This window comes from Salvia splendens, chromosome 20 (assembly GCF_004379255.2).
Source record: "Salvia splendens isolate huo1 chromosome 20, SspV2, whole genome shotgun sequence".
Taxonomy (NCBI): domain Eukaryota; kingdom Viridiplantae; phylum Streptophyta; class Magnoliopsida; order Lamiales; family Lamiaceae; genus Salvia; species Salvia splendens.
Genome location: NC_056051.1, coordinates 3,889,849 through 3,906,881, shown reverse-complemented (window position 1 = coordinate 3,906,881; position 17,033 = coordinate 3,889,849). Strand labels below are relative to the sequence as shown.

At 41.6% G+C, this 17,033-nt stretch overlaps 1 protein-coding gene and 2 long non-coding RNA genes across 3 annotated transcripts; 1 reads left to right on the top strand and 2 right to left on the bottom strand.

The window, feature by feature from the left end:
- Positions 1-849: 849 nt before the first annotated feature.
- On the bottom strand, positions 850-1,470 carry LOC121782081 (probable calcium-binding protein CML44). The gene has a single exon (XM_042179784.1). It carries the CDS (start codon positions 1,433-1,435, stop codon positions 977-979), a length of 459 nt encoding a protein of 152 aa, XP_042035718.1. The 5' UTR covers positions 1,436-1,470; the 3' UTR covers positions 850-976.
- Positions 1,471-4,511: 3,041 nt separating this feature from the next.
- LOC121783043 lies at positions 4,512-6,578 on the bottom strand. The gene is made up of 3 exons (XR_006046510.1): positions 6,513-6,578; positions 5,165-5,229; positions 4,512-4,691 (listed from the first exon to the last, which is right to left on the bottom strand). It is a non-coding gene; the product is annotated as an uncharacterized LOC121783043 (long non-coding RNA).
- LOC121783042 lies at positions 5,763-7,087 on the top strand. The gene is made up of 2 exons (XR_006046509.1): positions 5,763-6,708; positions 6,872-7,087. It is a non-coding gene; the product is annotated as an uncharacterized LOC121783042 (long non-coding RNA).
- Positions 7,088-17,033: the final 9,946 nt, after the last annotated feature.

Sequence of the window (17,033 nt, the reverse complement as noted above, 5' to 3'; positions counted from 1 at the left end):
GGTATATATAGACATTACAAAAAAACGAAATAAAGCGGAATTCCGCGGGAGTCGACGCAATGGCGGACGTCCCCGCGGAATTCCCTGCTGAATTCCATATCCCTGGAGGGCATGCACAATGGCGGACGTCCGCCACGGAATTCCGGGACGTCCGTGGGAATTCTGCATCGACGGGCGCCATTGCGGATGCTCTTACGCAAATCCTACGGACGTGGAAACCCGTATAAATCAACACTAGACTAAATAATGTTACTATTAAAATACAAATTTTAAATATTGTAAAAATTCGAGACTATGATCATGATCTTAGAAAATATCAATAGATGACAAAATAATAACAACAAAAAATATTAATACAATGTCAACAAAGCATCAATCGTTGACACTAATTGACATTTTTTATTGCTGGTATTTTATAATCTGTTAACATTTTCTAACGGTCCTGTCATAGTTTAAAGTTTGTATAATATTTAAAGTTTACATCTCATTACATCCGAGATAAAATATAATTATTTAAATATTATTATATATGATTATGTGTCAATTTCCACTTGATAATCACTAGTCCAACGTGGAGTGAATGACACCTTAAAGCCGTTATAGAGTTATAGTGTTTGTTTGGTGAGTTTTCATTGTTTGGTAGAGTTGCAATTACTATTAAAGAACCATTACAAAGCTATATCATTACTACTAATTGTCCAAAACGTGGTTCTCATTAATAATTTCCTATATAATTCATATAAATGCATGCGTCACAGTTGACTAAAATAGGACAACAAAAACACACAATAAAGGTTGAATTAATAATCTAAACACTGCCAAAAAAACATAACATAATTCCGCCGACTATTAACTAATCAAAACCAATGCTTCAAACAAATTGAATCAAACAAATATCAATATACATCAGGTTGGAAAATTCTATTAAATTCGGTCAATTAAGGCCCCGTCAGCCACATTTCTGACTACACGAGTTTCATTTCCTGAATCCGCTGACAGACATCATATTCTTAAACTCGTGAAAATCCAAAACGCCGTCAGAGTTATCATCGTAGACACCGATCATGCACTTACAATCGTCGGCGCCACCGCGCTTCTCGTCGAGCAGGCCTAATCGGGAGAGCACGCTCCTCAGCTCCTCCGACGAAATGTAGCCGTCGCCGTTCAAGTCGAAGACCTCAAACGCCCTGCGAAGATCTTGCTCGTGTTCGTGTTCTGGTTTCGAGGCCTTGACCATGGCCTCGTAGAAGAAGAGGAACTCGAAGTAGTCGAGGGTGGTCCGCCCCACGAACTTGTCGAGCTCCTCGGGGGTCGTGTGGACCCCGATTTGGCCGAGGAGGCCGTGCAGCTCAGCAATGCCGACTGCGCCTTCGTTTTTCTTGTCCAAGTTCTTGAAGATCCGGTCGAGATCGTCTGCGTTGATCATCGGAGACATTACTCGTAAACGAGAAGACGAAAATGAAGATGAAGAAGAATTTCTTGTTTGATTTGGGAGGGATTAATGTGTGATTAATGGTTTTTATAAGGGGAGGGAAAAATGAAAATGTATTTTATTTCAATGATTGGAATGCGTGTGTAACGGTCATTTGAAGAACTAGTACTATTTTTTATGGGAAAAATCGAAGAAGAAGTAGAAGGAGAAAAGAGGAATTTTAATAATAGAGAAATTTCTGTAGTCGTTTCATTCTACTTTTTGTTTGTTGCCATGTTTTTTCTAGTTCGGAATAATCGAGTGATCCTTCAAGAGCTTTGAAAAAGTGAGATGCAGTGTAATAAGTTGGTGAAACGTGAGCTCCATTTATTAAATGTTGCAGTAGTAATAGATAAATCAGATCTGTAATTCATGGACAGCGAGTATTTTAAATAGAATTTTTCCAATGTTGCAATAACGTTATTCCAAAAATATCTACTCCATCCGTCCATGAAATATTGTTCAAGTTTGACTCGACATGAGTTTTAAGAAATGTGAAGAAAAGTGAGTTGAAAAAGTTAGTGGAATGAAGGTCCCACATTTATATATCAGTTTTATAATAGAATGTTATTGTAAAGAGTTAATGGAAAGTGAAGACCATTTACCAAAAATAGAAAGAAAGCAAAGTGAACAATTTTGTATGGATAGATGAAAATGGTAAAATTGGACAATATTTCACGGACGAATGGAGTATTTTTTGTGCGGAAAAAGTACCAATTGTTTTTTCCTCAGTTTGATGCTTAGGAAAAACAATGACTTCAATTCATTCACCAAAATTAGTCCATATTCATTAGTCTATGAAAAATAGTTACTAGTATATTATTTACTATCAATTCACCAAAGTGAGTCCCTGCTATTTATGACTTATTAATTCGTTTTGATTATTTCAACATATTATAAATTCTCCAAATTATAATTTCGATAACTCCAATTAAATCTTAAAGACAGCAGTTTTTTATATCAATAACTCTAATGTAATTTGTTATCTTCAATATATACACTTTGAATTTCATTTTTTGTTTCATTTTCTGTTTCTAGTATAAGTTCAACTGTCCAAATATTTTCAAAACTTATTTGTTGCATTTTATAAGTATCTATACTTTTCATTGGGCTTCAAAAGCTTATAAACTTTTTTAACAAATACGGAACAAAAATAAGATTACGTTTACAATTTCTAAAATGTGTTAACTATGTCAAATTAGGCTCCCTAAAGAAAGCTGTATTAAATTAGGGAAGAATGAAAAAAAAAATATTGTTAAGTGGGTGGCACGCCGTCAAATAAGTACCAAGGAGCATAAATATTATTACAAAATTACTACTCCTACATTTTTTGAGAAATGGAAGGTGCATATGAACTACATAAGTCAACGTGATAAGGATGTACATTTATAATATTGACATTAGTATTCAATCGTTGTCATTATAGGAGATAAAAATGGACAATAATATATCTATGCCATTTTAATATAATGAACGAATTTATGAGATTTTACATATCATCCGTAGCAATAAGTTAAGGGTTCGTTTCTTAAGCTCTTCTAAGAAAGTAATTTGATTTTAAAATTTTAAACTCATATTTGTTTGATTTTTTAGTTAATAGGAGTAAGAAAAGTGATAAAAATCTTGTTAACAAGGAAAATAATGCAAATATAAGTAGAATTCTTGTTTCTTAACTTTGCTGAGATACTCCTTTTCTTAATTATCAAAATAATAGTAATGTTTAATTTGACTTTTAAAATTACTTGGAAAGTTAGAGTGTGAGTGTTATTATGCTTTGAATCAGTATAATTTGCCGCTAGCCAAACGGGGGTCGACGTTATGATATGTTTCTGTTTTAGGTCTTAATTGTTATATTGAGCCTAGCCCGTCGTCTTTGTGCCTATTTATATAGAAGTAGGACACATAACTCTGTAATCCGAAACCAATTTGAATACAATATGTTCATTGTTTTCTGCTATGGACGTAGCAAACATAACGTTGATGAACCACGTAAATTCTATGTCTCTTTACATTTCTATTTGTCTCGATTACACAATTGCTCTATTCCATCATAATAATTAGCGTATTTTTTTTTTCATTGGCAATAATATTTTTTTACTCTAAAATTGGTCTAAAACACTACTCCAATTTCATCTTCTCATAGTTTATTCTAAAATTACTTGGAGTATATGTTGCAAATAATAATATAATAGAAGACTCCCTCCGTCCGCGAAGAGAAGTCTCATTTTTCTATTTTGGTTCGTCAGCGAATAGGAGACCCGGTTCATAATTACAATAAATGGTAAAAAAACTCCACATTTCACTAACTCATTCCACTCACATAGTATCATTTAAAACTACTCATAAATAGGCCGCCGCGTCCCCTTGTCCCAGTTCGTCTCCCAGCTGCTCTCCCGCCTCCGTCCACGACTTCCACTTCTCAATCCACGGCAGATTCCCACGCCCCTTCGTGGCGAAATGCGTGGCCTATGCCATCCTTCACGGCGTCCAATCCCTCCGCTCCCACAACGCTGCGGGAGCTCGAGCTCAGGCAGTTGGATGAAGGACTCCACATACCTGCACAGTTTTCTTTACCAAATTTGAAAACCCCTTATCTTGAAACCGAGTTGTACTTCGATGATTATGATCCTCTTCAGCCTTGGCTCCGTTATGGCGTGGAGAGGGAGCCCTTTCGAGAGGCTCACTCTCCGCTGGTACCCCATTCCTCGCCTTGTTATAAAGGCTCCCAAGCTTAGAATTCTTGAAATCTTTTCCTACGATGCAGTGGGAGAGATATCTGCTCCGTTGCTTACCTCGTTCACATGCCATTGCCGTCATCCTTGGAGTGATGCTAACATGAACATGAATCTCCCGTTGTTGGAGGAAGTTGATTTAAACATTAATGGCGATGGTTCTGTCACGACCGCCCTTTATGGTTAATAAATACGGGCGATCGTGATTAAAAGAACTTAGTAAACAGACGAAGGAAACTAGGGTTTCAATAAAGAGTTTGACCAATAATTAATATTTAATAAAAAAAGGCCAAGAGGTTGACATTATCCAAATAATTAGGTTCAAAGCTAAAAGATTTATGAGTAAAAACAATGTCTCAGCGGAAGCGTTCAAGAGAAAGAGTGACGTCATGTGTGGAGACACAACGACACTCGTAGTTCACAACTAACCAAACCATGCTTCAAAGTTTAAATTGCCCAACACCACCAATTGCTCGTCGCCGCTCAACCTGCACATAGAGAAAACACATGCAGAGCTGAGTACTATAAAATATACTCAGTGGGCTCTTGCCGAAAACATTTACAATAAAAATATTATTTATCATGCCATACATAAGTAACCATCGGGGTTTAGCTTTAGAAAGGCCCGAGGCACTCAAAATCATTTCCCATTGTAAAAGTCGACTGATCAGTCATTTTCCCATAGACGTTTACCATATCTGCCAATACATGACTTGGAATGTGGCCACAAACCAAGCCACTAGACCGGCCAGCCCGTACGCTAGCACACGATCTACCATAGGTGTACACTAATCCAAGTAGGGTTTGCGGCCATACGAGGACCCGGATTCGATTTATATAATAATGGCATAAAGCCACATCAGATAGACACGTTAAAAATCAAATCATGGCATGATAAATAAAGTTTCATTTCCATCGATAAAATATTTAGGACGTTGTCCTTATTTAAAAGAAAGCCCACCTCGAGTGCTTAATCCGAAATTATTTTCTTTCCCTTGCGATCATGATTCACTTGCGAGATACCACCTTTAGAATTTACATAATACATAAATCAACACACTTTCCAAATAAATAAATAAGATGCATGCATCCTATGTCTCCAATTATTTTTCTCGTTCAAGATTATCAAATTTTCCCAATCAAAGGCTTAGATGTTTTCGATTAATTTCGGCCGCTCACGCCCCAACCAATTACATTAGAAACAAGCCCAAACCAAATAAATTAAGAGACCCAAAGAAAGAAATAATATACTCCCATTTATAAATACACGTGTACTGTATACACCATTCCCATTTTTAATCAACCTACTCCCTCACGTCTTTATTTAATAACTCAGTTGGTTCCTGGGTGGTAGATTGTCCCTAAGCAGACAGGATCGAATGCTGGCAGCCGCAGTGTGGGAGTTTCACCACTGTGGTGGCTCCTTGTGTGCTGGTTACCAGTGTAAGTTCCTCCCACCTAATGGGCCGCTGAGGTACCGTGTTTGAACCCCTCCATAGCGATGTCGGGCCGGGTTATGGGGGCGCCTGGGGTGAGCGAATCACTTTTTGTCCCTAAACAAGGAATTAATAATAGTAAATATTTTTATACTCCCCATTTCTTAACAGTACACCCTCCCACTCCACTTTATCAATAATCAAATATATAAAGAAGATAATTAATACAATAAAACAAGAGTTTCACATCTGAGTATCCTACTCTCTCTCTCTTGCAGCTTTCTCTTTCAATTTCGTCCAAGATTTTTCAAAGAACACACCCTATTTCTCAAATTTGCAACACACTCAAATTAAAGATTTCAGAAGCACCCACACACAAATCCATCTCTCTCTCCCTCGATTTCTTTCACAGGAAGAACAAAACAAGACCCCTAAATTTGCTGCTGCAGGATCGATGCTGCAGTGTCCGTGTTCGCCCGCTCCGTTGCCGTTCAGGCAACGTCCAGACCGAGCAGCTGCTGGGCGGCTCGCACCCACCGTCGTCGCTGCTCCAGCCGCCCCAGCTCGCCGCCGTGCGACTGGACCTCGCCGCCGCTGTTGTCTGCCGAGACCGCGCCTGCTCCGGCAGCCTCCGAATAGCCCCGATTTGCCCCGAAACTAACCCGTTCAGCCCCGCAAGACCCCGATTTCGCCTTGATTTAACCCGAAGATAAGTTCTTAAATTTGATTTCGCGAGATAAAGTTTGATTCTTTAGTTAAGTATGCTTTGTCTTTTTTTTTTGATTGGAGATTTATTTAAGATTAATAGATGGTAGTGTGGGATGTAGGGATGCAGTAGTATGAAATAGGATTTGGGTGGAAGGAGGTGTATACCTTCAACAATATGGGACGTGTAGCTGTAATGAGGTTGTGGCTTCTATCCTCCCTTCTCTCGGTTTTCTGCCAGAAGAATATAATGAATGAGTTGATTACCAAAAGGAACGTGCAAAAACGAGGGGAAAATTTCTGCAGAATTACCTTGAATCAATGTTGTTAAGAATCTGTCTTGGTTTTCTTGCTGCAGAGAACGGTAATGAGAAAGAATAAATTTGTGAAGTGTTTAATATAGAGGGAGTGTGGTTAAAAGATATGGGAGAGATTTAGGGGAGAGAGGGCGGTTTTTCTAACGTGGGTTGGGGAAAGAATTCGATTTTCTTTTCTTTTATTTGAATTTATTTGTTATTTGTTTGCAGATCACGGAGGAGGAAAATCTTTTCACGGAGGAGGATAATCTTTATAAAATCTTTATTTAATATCTGAATTAATGTCGATTGATGATCAAATCAACATGGAGAATATTTATTTTAATTAGTTTAATTCACAGTCCATTGTATTTTATTTTAAATTGTGCAGTCCCCAATTTATTTATCACGGACTGAATTTTTATATTATTTATTCAATTTATCCAATCCAACTCGCGGATTGAGTCCAATATATTTATTCCACACGGAAAGGAATTATTTTAGATTTGCACAGTAATTTACTTCACAATTTCTAGCTCTAGTAATAAATTATCAATTATTCACAAACATTTAATTTCACCCCACATCAATTATTCAAAGCAGACGTCACATATTCCACAAAGTTGACCCAAACAAAATCCCAACTCAAAATTAGGTCACGAAAAGTATCCAACAACAATTCCACTCGACAATTAATTCACGGACTTCGCGACATTAAATGCATTAAATGCAAGTACTTTAGGGTTCGAAAATTAGGGTTCAAAAAATGGGGCGTTACATGTTCACCATCGAATCGGTGGCGCGACTTATTATGGATGCTTCACCAACTCGCCAACGCTACCACTGTTACATTGACTTTGGAAACTCTCTTGGTGATTATTTCTCTCTCCCCCTTCTCTCTCTCTATATATATCAATCTCTTTATCTTGAATTAGTACTTATATGATTGTTTGTTTGAAATTAGATTCTTGAATGGGATTGTGATCTCCATAAGAGAAGTCCTCCATTTCCCAACATCAAATGTCTCACGGTGGTTAAAAGGAGTCGTCGTGACCGCATTTGTGAATGGCCTTATAACGACATACTGTAAAGGAGAGTGATGGAGTATATGGCAGAGGGAACCATGAATTTTGAGACATTGTGCCACGACCACAACTTCCTAGTAATATTAAGTGTAGTTATTTCGCGACTAAACTAACTCATTGGTCACAAGCTCGTCATGAAGAGGTACTTGATTCAAGGAAACAATGTCTCAAGGTGAAATGAGTACAACCACATCGAAATCAGAGTAATTAACCTAGTGCATAGTCTTTGCTTAAACGATTCTTAAACTTTGCAGCGGAAGGTTCCAAGACAAAGTAATATGTATAAAGACATATTAAATCAGCTACCTAGTTACTTATTTAATATTCTCTCCTTACACCTCCTCTGCTCCGATCACGTTTAACCTGCACATTAAGAAAACAACACGCAGGACTGAGTATTTGGTATACTCAGTGGGCTCATTGCCGAAAACATTTCTTATTTAGTTGTCAGCCAAACTTGAGTGAGCTCGAGGTTTTTCTTAAAATAATTCCTAGTCACTAAAACTTTTATCTTTTCAAAAGGTTAACTGCTCAGTCACATATCATCTCATAACATACCGTATCTGATCCTGTGTGAACCGGGAATGTGACCACATTCCACGACGATCACTGGACCGGCCAACTCTAGCGCTAGCACACGGTCCCTTATGTGTACACTAGTCTGAGTAGGGTTTGCTGCCCTACTGGGACCCGAATTCGATTTAACTTGCTTGGCATAGCCAACAGATAGGTAATCATAAACAAAACATGGCATGAAAACTCATTCAAAAATATTCACGTTTTCACATAAAATCACATTTTGAAAGAAAAGCCCACCTCGTTTGCTTAAACTCTCAAACGAGCGTTCCTTGACTTGAGATTACTTGTCATGCGACGACGTTCCTTTATAACAAATAACATACTTAAATTAGGCTTAAGTAATTATTTATCTTTCGTGTATGCATGCCTAAGCATGTAATCATCTTCTTTTCCTCTTTCCCTAAAACATAAGATCTTTAATTATCAATTAAATCAAGCGATTTAATTTATTCGGGAATTTGCCGAATTATTCGTGCATTAGTTAAATTCCGGAAAATTTTCTTTATTTTTAATGCCATGAATTAGATGACGGCTACTTATTATTAAATTTGTAAAAATACTAGGAAGGCCCATACTTAATTCAATGTTTGTCACACTAGAAATTTTAGATTGGCCCCTTCTCCACAATTTATTCTATCAAGTTAATGGCCCAATCAAACTAAAATTTAATGGCCCAATCAAACTAAAATTTAATGGCCCAATAATATTTAATCTCGGCGGCCCGAGGAATTGATAGTAGGCCCGACTTGATTTAACTAGTAGTGGCCCATTTCAAGCGAGAATCCGCAATGGCGCCCGTCCCGGCGGACGTCCGCGCGGGACGTCCGCCATTAGGCGAGAGAGGCACGGATACGGACGTCCGCTGCGGACACCGAAGTTCCGCGGCATCCCTGGGATGTCCGCGCAAACGTCTGCGCGGACGTCCGCCATTGCGTTGACACGACGGACTTCCGCGAGGACGTCCCGATTTTATTTTTATTTTTATTTTAAAAAAAACTATATATGTTTTAATTTTTAATTTTATTTGGGAGATTTTTAAGGAGTTTCGAAAATTGTAAATCAGTCCTTCGACTATCAGAAATTATGTTTCCGGATGAATTTTCTACACAACAACTTTAATGGAAATAAATTGGCAAGCTTACGGACCTGGACCCGTCTGAGGGTGGACAACTTACATGCCCGGGACTCGTCTGAGGGTGGTCAACTTACATGCTCGGGACCCGTCTGGAGTGGGCTAGTTCGTGCGGCCACGAGGGACTGGGGGAGGTTAGCTCGCTTGCCGAATGTATCTCGAACTCCGATATGTGTATGTGTGTGTGTAAAAAAAAACTTTAATGGAAATAAAAAAATTTCCAAACTCGACCACAGCTAGGGGCTGCCGCCCCTTGGACCCCGCTTCTTGGGGGCGCTGCCCCTAACCCCCCACACTTCCAAATTTATTTGATATCTCATTATGACAATATTGATCAATCAAGTTAATCCAATGTATTTTTGTTTTAACTATGTATTTTTGTAGAATTTATGTATGTTTTTTTAATAATTATGTACCTCTTTTTTTAAATAAAGTGGTTGCATTTTTTCCATTTTTGTGTCGAAATTTTAATTCTGTAAATTTTTAATTCCAGAAATTGTTTAGTTTGTGAATTTGTGAATTTTTATTATTGTGGAAAGTCTGTCGGGATGTCCTTGGGGATGTCCGCCACTGTGCAGTGGGATGTTCGTATGACGTGGCATTCGCAGTGGATGTCCTTATGACGTGGCAGGAGGTGTTTTTGGGATGTCAACCGGGACATCCGCACCACTGCGGATGCCCTTAAGTTGGAAAAATAAACATTTGAATTATTCAAGACTTTTGTCAAGATTTGTCAAAATAGAAAGAGTAAAAGTGATGTTGACATTAAGTTGGGATAACAAACATATGAATTGTTCAAGACTTGGACATCCATTGACTTGGCTCAAACTTCATGTGTATATTCTCTCTCTACCCCACCATTATATCAATTCACACGCATAATTAATGTCATTTAGGCTATCCGCAATGCTGTCAGTTATCCTTCCATTAATCGTCTCTTAAATTAATATTCATGGGTCCCTTTGTACATTTTCCTCCATCTCATAACTAAGGGACAGACACCTGCAACCCTCCATCTCTTATCCGTTCTTAATCATCTCTTAAATTAATATTCATTCATTCCCATTTTTTATTTTTATTTCCAACAAATTCAACTAATAAAAAACACACTTCATTAAATAAAATAAAAATACAACATAAAATAAAAATACAACTTAAAATTCAAAAAAATAAAAAAATACATAATTAAAATCCTAATAAAATAAAAATTACATAATTTAAAATACAATTTTATAGAAAATAAAAAAAAACTACTCCGCCGGCGAATCATCCCCGAAGGCGGTGGAGGTGCACTGAAGCCACCTGGAGGCGGAATACCAAGTTGTCTTGCCATAAACTCAATTCCGGTAAGATAGGCTTGGTATTGGGGAGGCGTCATGCGGGAAGTGTCCGCCATTGTGGCGGTCATTTACATGGACATTAGGGAGTTCGAGGGTGCCCCCGAGCCCGAGCCGCCTAGCATGTTTCGGCTCGGCCCCTCCTCCCTCTAACCGCCTTCGCCGCATTTCTCCCTTGCGGCCGACGGCGCCCATGGGAGGACCCCCTGGCATCGTATGTCGTGCCCTCAACCCCCTGCGAGGCAAACTCTTGTGCGGCGCTGCCCGAACCGCCCTCACTAGACGAGTATTGGCTACCTGTTGTGTGCTTCGTGCTCTTCGAGGTCGAGCCTGAGCTAGATCGCACACCGCCGGCCTACCTTTCCTCGTCTTTGACGACCTCCCAAACATCGGCATGTTTGAATTGTTTGTCGGTATCGTCGAAGTAGACTCGCAGAGCCGACCTCAGAATGTTGGTTTCCGTGGCTCCGCTTTGGTAGTGGGCCGCTTCACTCTTGTAGATGGCGCATAATTTTTTGACCTATCTGTCGACTCGGTCAAAGTGAGCGCGGAGCATCTTAAATGTGCGGCGGCGGGACCCCTTCGGCTTAATCTCGTGGTAAGCCTCGGTGACCTTTTCCCAGAAGCACTTCCGGGATGGTTGATTCCCGACGATGGGATCGTACGAGACGCTGATCCAGGCATTGTACACCGCCAGCGTTTCCTTGGGCTGTACGGATGCAGGCATAGATCCTCCTCCTCCTCCACCTCGTCCGCCTCCGCCTCCGCCCTAGAGCTTCCACCGCCTAAGCCTCCTTCTGGAGTAGGTTCAACCCAATAATCCTCCTAAATCTAGGATAATCCCTGCGAATACCTCGGGGCTGAGGGACGGGCGTATGTATCCACATCAAAATGGGTTGGTTGGTACCCCCGGCGTCGACGAACCCTGGGTGCCCGGCGTCGACGAAACGGAACCACCACCCAGGACATTGTACTTGCCCCCCAGTCGCCGAACGCGTTGACGTCGAACCCGCCGGAGCCGCCACCGCTAGAGTTTTCGTCGCCGTACATTTTGTGATGAGAGATTAGATGAAAATTGGATAGGAAATGGAGATGATTTTGGAAGAATAGATGTGTATTTGTGTGTGAAATGAGGATGACTTAGGAGTATTTATAGAGTAAAAAATTAAAAAAGAAAAAAAACGGTAATATTAACGGTAATTTTACCGTGTTTGGTTTTTTTATTTATATATTTTTTAATTTTGAATTTTATAAAAATGATTTATTGCATCAGCGTGACGATACCTACTCGCGGGCCGGCGAGTGGGCGTCACGCATGGCGCCGGAGCGCGCCACGTCGCACTGGCGCGGGGCGAGACATCTCGCCATCCGTCTCGGCGGGACGGGACGCTCGACGGGCTGGGGAAGAGACGGGACGCTGCAACGCGTCTCGCCGTCGTCTCGTCCCTGCGTGACGGGTTACGGGCCACCCGCGTGACGCGTTGCGGGTGGCCTTATTAACAAATGTTCTTGTTTCCAAGCAAATGTGGAGACTTTATTTTATCTTGGTCAAGATTTGTCATATTTACATTTATTTCCGAATAAAAACGAGATTGAAAGTTTTTGCATAATTCTATCAAAACAGTTTTGACGTATTTGTTTAATCAGATCCATCACAATTACTCTGGTTTGAAATATTTGTTTAATCAGTTCCATCGCAATTACAATCAGGTTTGAAATATATTTGTTTAATCAGTTCCATCACAATTAATCTAGTTCATGGGACCTACAATAATGCTAAAGTCCAAAGACTCCAAGCTTCACCACTTATAAGGGCATCCACTATGGGCGCCCTTAGGGCATCAATAACCCCGTCCCCATTTCCGGCCCCAAGTCCCCTTCACATCATCATTCTTCTACAGTTGCGGCCCAGACCCCAACTGCTGTAACCCTGCATGCCGCAACTCGGGCCGCAACTAATAAATGACAATATTCACAACTCCAACCTATTTTACACGTAAAATAAAAAACACCGGAAATTTATAACACGGAAAATTTCATTTATAACACGAGAATTTCATTTTTAATACAAAAACAATAAATTATAACCTAAAAAATATAAAAAAATTAGAATATTAAAAAAAATTATAAAAAAATAAAAAATTGGGGAGTAGGCAGCACGTCGCCCCTCTCCTTCTTCTCCCTCCTTCTTCCTCTCCCCCTCCCTCTTCTTCCTCTTCCAAAATGTAAAAATTCAGAACAATGATTGCAAATCTGCAGCACGTCGCCGCTCCTCTTCTTCATCTTCTTCCCTCTTCTTCCTCCCCCCCTCCCTCTTCTTCCTCTTCCTCCCTCTTCTTCTCTTCCAATTTTTGGCAAAAATTGCAGCCCTTCCGTCACGGCCCCGAAGCTGCAACGCCGTCCCAAGCCGGGACGCGGGACGCTCACCAGGCCGGGAACGCGGCCCGGGACCGGCCTGGGCCGTGACTCGCCTTCGTGTAACGCATGGGACGGGCCGGGACTCGCGATTTACGGCCCGGCCCTCCGCGTTACAGATGCTCTTAGGTCCGCCCTAAAGTCCGCCCTTAGTATTTTAATTATTTGAATATTTAAATAACTACAAAAATTGGAAAATACCTTAGTTTCATAAAAATTCAGCCGGGTCTCATTTTTTAAGTGAGAAAGATTGCGAGAGAAATATTGGTGTGTGGGGAAAGTAAGAGATGGGAGATAAAATATGGTATGAAAAAAAGAATGAGAAAGGGGGTTTAAATTTGTAAAATTTCGAGAAAAAAAAAACGCGTTGCATCGTCTGCCTCGCGTGTTTCAACGCCATCGTCCGCAGACGATCTATAGGGCGCGGACGATGCATCGGGCATCGTCCGCATACCCACAGTGGCAGACGATAGGCCGCCCGATGCATCGGGCGGACTACCGTCCGCCCCACTATGGATGCCCTAATAATTCTAGTATCTTATATGGCGGCCTATCGTCCGCCCCACTGTGGATGCCCTAATAATTCTAGTATTTTAGCGGGTGGCCTATCGTCTGCCCCACTGTAGATGCCCTAATAATTCTAGTATTTTATTATTCAGGTCATATATAGATAATTAATAAAGTACGGTAACAAGTAAACATTTATATATTCAGTTAATTGGATCTTGCCAAGTTCACAAGTTGGCCTAGTGAATTCGTAGCTATTTGAATTAGTGATTAAACTGAACAATAAGATAATTACTTATTTTCGAGTATTTTTTCCGGAAATTATAAGAGTGTCCACTATAAGGCGGATACGCCCAATAGCCCCGCCCCAGTTTTTGTCCATAGCCCCAGTTTTGTTGTCCATAGCCCCAAAATTCTATTTCCGCCACTATAGTGGACACCTCCAATAGCCCCTAAATTTTATTATTAAAATAATCGCAGTGTTAATAAATAGAAAACGAGGTAATTAGGGTCGAATATTCGTTGTATTGCAAACCGGTAAAATTATACAACGAATAATTAAAATAAAATACAACTAAAAACTCCGCCACCGTCTACTAGGTGTAAGAGTCGGCTTCCTCATCGTCTTCTTCTTCTTCTCCTCCCTCGCTGCTGCCGGCCGCGGTTTCCCCAGGATCATTATCAACGCTCCCCAGTCGTCTCTCAATCCGAGTGATGAGCCGCTTGTAGATGTTCCTGAGGTACGGGTCTTTTTCCCCTGCATATTTGCTGCATACGTCTTGCAGTTGTTGCATCAACGTTACGTCTATGGTATTGATCAATACCTCGTGGGGTTGCACCGTGGGCTGTGGGATTGGGGCAGACTGGGGGATGCGCGATCCGGACGCGGCCGCCGTTAGGCGGGAGGCACTTCTACCCCCTCTGGCGCTGCGGATAGAGGCCTGTTGTCCCGGGGGCCGTCGTCGCCTAATGTGAGTCGCGACTGGCTCTTCGACTTGCTCATCGGACTGCTCGAACTCGTGCGAGCCGCTCCCACTGCTGTATCCCCCGGCAAGGTTGTGCCTTGTGCGCTTCGGGCCAAGAGCTGTGCCCACCTCTTGCGCCACGATCGACCTGAATTTCGGACAACCCGCGAGGACAAGATACTCCTCCCACAAGGTGAACTTCGGCGCGCCCGTCTTGTGGTATTGGCCCTCCGACAGGGTCTTCACATCTGCTACGCTTCGGCCATTCTCGGCGTGGCGAAGGTTGTTCTCGTATATGGACGCGAACAGCTTGGTAGCCCGCAGAATCCTACCGTACTTTTTCGGATCTGTTCTGGGCCGAGCTTCTCAGCGCCGTCGGGCTTGAATTCCTCGTATGCCATCATGACACACCTCCAAAAGCTCCCCGACTCCTGATCGGTGCCCACCACGGGGTCCGAAGTGATAGAATCCCACGCCTTCGCCACGGCAATGCTCTCGTCTTTGGTGTATGGCTTGTCGCGGCTGGACCCCTCGGCCTGATTAGAGCCACTGCTACCGCCGGCGCCACTGCCCTTGCTACTCGCAATGCCGGGCCAGCTGCCCGAGCATCCACCGACGTTGCCGGTGCCACGACTGCCGCCTCCGCACCTAATGCCTCCGCCCCTAGCGCCACCAGGGCCCCGACTGCCGCTACCTCCTCGGGTCGGAACGGGCGTTTCCACCCGCGCTGCCGGCGTATCTGGGATGCCTGAACTGAGCAGACCCATCATGGTATCAAATGTGTCTTGACCTGCTTCGGTGATCGGAGATTGGCTGGCTTGGAAAGGGGAACCCGGCCGCGGCTGGTGAAGCGCGTCTAGGTTGGGTCTGTAATCTCCAAATGCGAAATGACTCAGATTCCGCTGTAAAGGTGGCGGCGTTGGAGAAGACCTCCACGGCTGAGATGGAGGAAGGGGTGGACTCGATGCCCACGGTGGGGGAGATTGATTCAAATTCCAATACTGGGACGGAGTCGTGCCATATCCGGCAAAACCCGACGGGTGTGATGTATTGGTGTCATATCCCGATTCCTGAGAGTCGGGTGAGTCATCGTCTCCTCGATTCATTTTTTAGAGAGTGGTTGTGTGGATAGTGAGTGGATGGATTTTGTGAAAATGGTGAAAAATAAGTAGGGGGTGTGGTATTTATAGAGGGAGTGTAAAAAAATATCAAATTCCCTGCAACCGGCTAATTCGCCGCTGCTATGTCGTCCTCTATAGGCGCCGCGCCTATAGGCGCGGCTATAGCCCCCCGCCGCGTCCTCGCCCCGCACCCGGCTATCGCGCGTCCGCCGCCTCTCGCCCCCCTCGTCGCGTCCGCCCCCGGGGCGGACAACTTCTCCACTATAATCCGCCGGCCCCCCGCCCACCCTCGCGGCTACAGCAGCGTCCACTCCATAGTGGACAACCTAATGGTCCACAATCTGAAATAAGAAAACAAACATATAGAATATAGAAAGGTACATATACTATATGAGAGAATAGAATAAAACATAGAGAAGATGTGTTGCTTTTTACCGGAAAAAGAAATAGTTGTGACTATCTATTTCATCCTTTTTTTAATTCGTTCTCATAGACAAAAATTGAACTCTTAACCTTATGTCGTTTAAAAGGAATGAGGTGCTGAACTACTACAGCAACAGTATTTATTTATTCCAACTTTTATGAATAGAAACTAAGGTTTAAATATTCAAAATAGAAAGAGTAAAAGTGGTAACATAATGGATGTTGACATTAAGTTGGGATAACAAACATTTGAATTGTTCAAGACTTGGACATCGATTGACTTGGCTCAAACTTCATGTGTATTCTCTCTCTACTCCACCATTATATCAATTCACACGCATAATTGATGTGATTTAGGCCATCCGCAATGCTGTCTTTTATCCGTCCATTAATCGTCTCTTAAATTGCTATTCATGGGTCCCTTTGTACATTTTCTTCCATCTCATAACTAAGGGACAGACACCTGCAAACCTTCATCTCTTATCCGTCCTTAATCATCTCTTAAATTACTATTCATTCATTTTCATTTTTTATTTTTATTTCCAACAAATTCAATTAATAAAAAACACACTTCATTAAATAAAATAAAAATACAACATAAAATAAAAATACAACTTAAAATTCAAAAAAATAAAAAAATACATAATTAAAATCCAAATAAAATAAAAATTACATAATTTAAAATACAATTTTATAAAAAATAAAAAAACTACTCCGCCGGCGAATTATCCCCGAAGGCGGTGGAGGTGCAGTGAAGCCACCTGGAAGCGGAATACCAAATTATCTTGCCATAAACTCAATTCCGGCAAGATATGCTTGGTATTGGGGA